A 4240-nucleotide genomic window follows, 5' to 3' on the forward strand; every position below is an offset into this window, starting at 1 on the left:
ATAAAATTTCTCATGTTTCAACCATGATGTTTCAAAAGAAAAGTGAGCTTTATTGCCGATACTAGCTAACCCACATGTATTGGGATGGACGGGATGTCGACGCGGTGCTACGCCACTACGGGTATAGACTGGCGCCGCCACCACCACCACCGTGGGCAACTTTTCGTTGGGTGGTTCACTCCCTGCCTCGTCGTTTGGCGAGGCAGTCAATCTCACAAAGCTTGGGGCCATCTCTGCAGCCCCAAGTCGAAGCAATCACCCCCCCCCTCCGACACGGTGTCTCGAGAGCTGAAGGCCGAGGCCAAGCCACCTCTCCCTCGATGCCACTTCTCCTTCCGCCGCCCCAACAATGAGAGGTTACCTCCGCTACCGCTACCGTTGAAGGAGGACACGAAGAAGGTGGCCTTCTATATGCGTCGCTTCGTGTGCCCGATGACCCGAATGACTCTAGGGGCTTACCAAGGCGCTGACAGAATCACCGAACGTAGTGCCGACGTTGACAAGGAATACACTAGATGGTGATCCGCGACGGAGAGCGGCGCCATCATCGACCTGGATGGCGACGAGTCTAGCATGAGTGGCTTCTCATTCTCCTTCTGCGACGAGGATGCCGACGTCGGCGACAACAAAGGCGAAGGTGCGGACAAAAACGCCGGCAGCTTTCGTCTTCAACCGCTGCTAGTAAATCAAGGGTTTACGAACTTCAGTTTAAATTTCTCCAGACTTTGTTCAAACCATTGCTACAAAAATCAAAGTTTGAATGAATTTCATCGTTTGTTTAAAATTTGTTGTTTCTTTTTTGCTTATTTTTAGGGGCAATTTGAGAATTGACGGTTTTGGTAGCGCTCACGCGTGACACATGACCAAAACAAAATTCTCCACTATGTCCACGCATGCCAACCGGTCGGGACTCGAACACAATTCGCTGGCGTTCGCGATGTGAAAGTTTGAGGTACAGTACCTGCTACTGTTGCTGCTAATAGTGGGGCGGATCGGAGAGGAGAAACAATTGACAGGACGAATAACAGCAGGGGAAAAGGTAAACTTGGGCAGCCAGCCGGGACAAACAATAACATACTATCCGAAAAGAATCCATTGCTTGTGATTGGAAGAATGGCTGTACAATGGCTACTAATCACGTGATCACCATCATCACTCCGCTCCCCATTACATTTACAGCTGCTCGTGTCATCGTGACGATCGCCGTCGGCATGTGATGAGGCCTGGCTGTTCGAGGCCCCAGCGTCAGCCACACCCCCGGCGGAGCTGCTGCCGCCCACGGGAGAATCGCCGTCGGTATCCGCCTCCGGCGACATTGCGCGCTCGTCGTCGTCGTGGACGGTGGGGCCGGAGGAATGTACCGTGATCCAGCTCGCGTCCCAGGTCCAGTCCGGCGCGCCGGCGGCCAGGCCGCGGACTCTGTCGATGGGGCAGGCCGTAGCTGTGTTCGCCGTCGTGTCGTCGTCGTCCTCCCACAATGCCTGGTCTAGGACGCTCTTTGGAGACACGAACATCCCCTTCTCGGCGATCCCCTGCACGGAGCTGGATGGCAACACAGCGGCTGTTGCCACGAACTCGTGCTCGAGCAGCTGCTCCGCCGTCCACCGCTTTGCGGCGTCCTGGAGCAAACACCTGCCCAGGAAGTCCTTGCCTTCCTCCGACAGCCACCGCGGGAGCTCCGGCGCCTCACCGGCGAACGCGACGTGGTGCAGCGTCGCCACGGAGCTGCCGAACCGCTGCCACGGCGCGGCGCTGGTGGCCATCTCGATGATCGTGCAGCCGAGCGCCCAAATGTCCGCGGCCGGGCCCTGCGTCTCGCCCCGCGCGGCCTCCGGCGCCATGAAGGCCGGCGTGCCGCCGCCCACCAGCCTCTCACCCGCAATGCCGCTGCTGCCCAGCCGCCGCGCGCACCCGAAGTCGGCGATCATGGCGCGGCCGTCGGCGCCAATGAGCACGTTCCGGCCCTTGACGTCGCAGTGCGCGACACCGGCGGCGTGCGCGTGCGCCAGCCCCAGTAGGATGTCGCGCGCGCGGGACCGGATCAGGACCTCCTCGCACCGCCCGCCGCGCCGCCTGATCTCGTCGGCCAGCGACCCGCCCGGCGCGTACTCCATGAGCATGTCGAAGCATCTGCCGCTCTCGTCCGCCGATGCGGATACTTCCGAGCCAAGGCAGCGCACAACGTAGGGCGAGCTCAGGCCGCAGAGGATGCTGTGCTCCCGGCGGAGCTCGGCGGCCCGATCGGCGCCCACGGACTTCACCGCGAGCAGTTCGCCCGTCAGGCGATCGACGGCGAGCGACACAGTGGCGGAGGAGCCCCTGCCGATCGTCGGACCCCGCGTCCACTCCACGACGCCCATTCTTGCGGATTCTTGCAGCCGCCGCCGCCGCAAGAACGGCTGAAGCGCGGTGCGGTGGCGTGTGCTCTGCTTCTTGTTTCGGAGTGGTGGACGCAATTGGAATTGGGGGCAGGAATGAGTACTCTACTCACCACCACACCTCGCGCTTTGTGTGATCGGCCATGTATATATACTGCAACAACAAGGCTAGCAGATAGAGCGGCGATGCTTTGGAAGGGCTGGGGTGGTTGATTGTGGGCTGTCCAAAGTGCTCCGAGGCGGCCGTCTTGAGGAGATTCGCCATTTGGCAATGGCCATTTGGCCCTCCTATTCTAATCTGACAGTATTCTTTCTTTTTTTCTCTCAGTTTCATATTGGCAGCACCTAATCAGTGGTACACAATGGGGCACATTGCCATGCTGGACCTCAGGGTTTTATTGGTGGTGCCTAATCATAATCATGGGAGGGGGACACTTGTCGTCGAGAGAGGTTTTGCCCGGCATGTGTGGAATGGAATATTGGAGGATTGGGAGGCCTCTCTCCTGACTTAACTTGAGCTTTTGTTTGTTTGCAGGCTGGCTAAAAGCATCCCAACGACGTCCATCAAACAAGCTCCTCCTCGATGCTCTATTGATTCGTTAGACAGAAATTCACGCTTAGGTGCGCGTTTAAAATCGAGTTTCTATCCAGTGCAGCCCAATAGCATATCCAGCGTTTTCAGGATGTCCCCAACCCACGAGGCGCGTGGTCGGTGTCCCACACACAAGCGACAAGGCGGGTAGCGATAGGCGGGTGACCATTGTCATTGGCATAGCCAAAATCATATTTAACATTTCCCTTTCCTCTTGCCACCTCATTTCTCCCGTCCAGCCGCTACTCTTTCTCGCCCAACACATGTCGTCGCCAACGCAACATAACCCCCTTGTTGTTGTGCGCCAAAGGTGATGAAGGGCGCGAATGAGGCCTTCGTCCCCAACCTTCTTCTAGGAGAGCGCAGAAATGATGTTGTTGTCAAGGTTGCCCTCGAGTATGTCGCTAGCGAGTCGCACAGTGGATTGGACCAACGCCTTGTTTTCCCCGAGCACCATCGACCACATCCCACGGCCCTCTTCGACTTCAATCGTACCCTAGCGATGGAAAGGATAGGCTGAAGAATGCCAGTCACCGAGGGCCCTTGTGAAAGTCGTTGGAACACCGATACTTGTGTGATTCTTGGAATGGGGTGAGTATTGATCCCATCATCAGCGACAATCAAACAAGTGGCGCATATTGAGACGATAAAAAACGAATTCGATGAGTACAACATCGTCGGCATTGACTACATCCCGATGCACATGAGGAGGCAAAATGCTATGTCAAACCGGCGGGAATCATACAAGCCACCGTAAAAAAATGCCATGGCTATTTTTAAAACATCTGCAACAGGATGGAGAGTGCCTCAAATGCTGAGGGCCAAAATGCGGTGATGGAATACTTCTGTTTTACATATGAAGATGCCATATTTCATATTGCTTGTTGAGAATCTGTAGGGAGAATTTTTTCTTACGAAGAAGAGTTAATATTAAAAGGATACCAATTATATCTAGCCTCTCCAACAATGAAATATCCTAAAGATATTAAGGATGCATACAACCCTACTACAGAAAAGAAGAATAAGAAGAAGAAAAAAAATCCTGCTATAGTGATCAAAACGTTGTAGCTGCAACACAAACCACTGCCAAGACAACACCTGAAATCCAAGGTCTCAAAATAATACCGTTAACGAGGCCAACCAATTAAACTCATACCTTGAATTTTCACGCTAGAGCAAATCGGTCCTCTGAAAACAATGCCTTTAATATGCCATTGTCAGGCAGAAACTAACTAAATCCAGACCTTAGATCTGAAGGGAGAATGGAAGT

At 54.7% G+C, this 4240-nt stretch overlaps 1 protein-coding gene across 1 annotated transcript; it reads right to left on the reverse strand.

The window, feature by feature from the left end:
• Window positions 1-585: 585 nt before the first annotated feature.
• Window positions 586-2474, reverse strand: LOC124657153 (mitogen-activated protein kinase kinase kinase 18-like). Its single transcript, XM_047195757.1, has 3 exons — window positions 1079-2474; window positions 736-740; window positions 586-675 (listed from the first exon to the last, which is right to left on the reverse strand). The coding sequence occupies exons 1-3, from the start codon at window positions 2358-2360 to the stop codon at window positions 586-588; spliced, it is 1377 nt and encodes a 458-aa protein (XP_047051713.1). The 5' UTR covers window positions 2361-2474.
• Between the last annotated feature and the right edge of the window lie 1766 nt (window positions 2475-4240).

This window comes from Lolium rigidum, chromosome 1, assembly GCF_022539505.1.
Source record: "Lolium rigidum isolate FL_2022 chromosome 1, APGP_CSIRO_Lrig_0.1, whole genome shotgun sequence".
NCBI classification, from domain to species: Eukaryota; Viridiplantae; Streptophyta; class Magnoliopsida; order Poales; family Poaceae; genus Lolium; species Lolium rigidum.

Coding starts and splice junctions, on each gene's coding strand:
- LOC124657153 (XM_047195757.1), bottom strand. CDS start 2,360: ATGGGCGTCGTGGAGTGGACGCGGGGTCCGACGATCGGCAGGGGCTCC.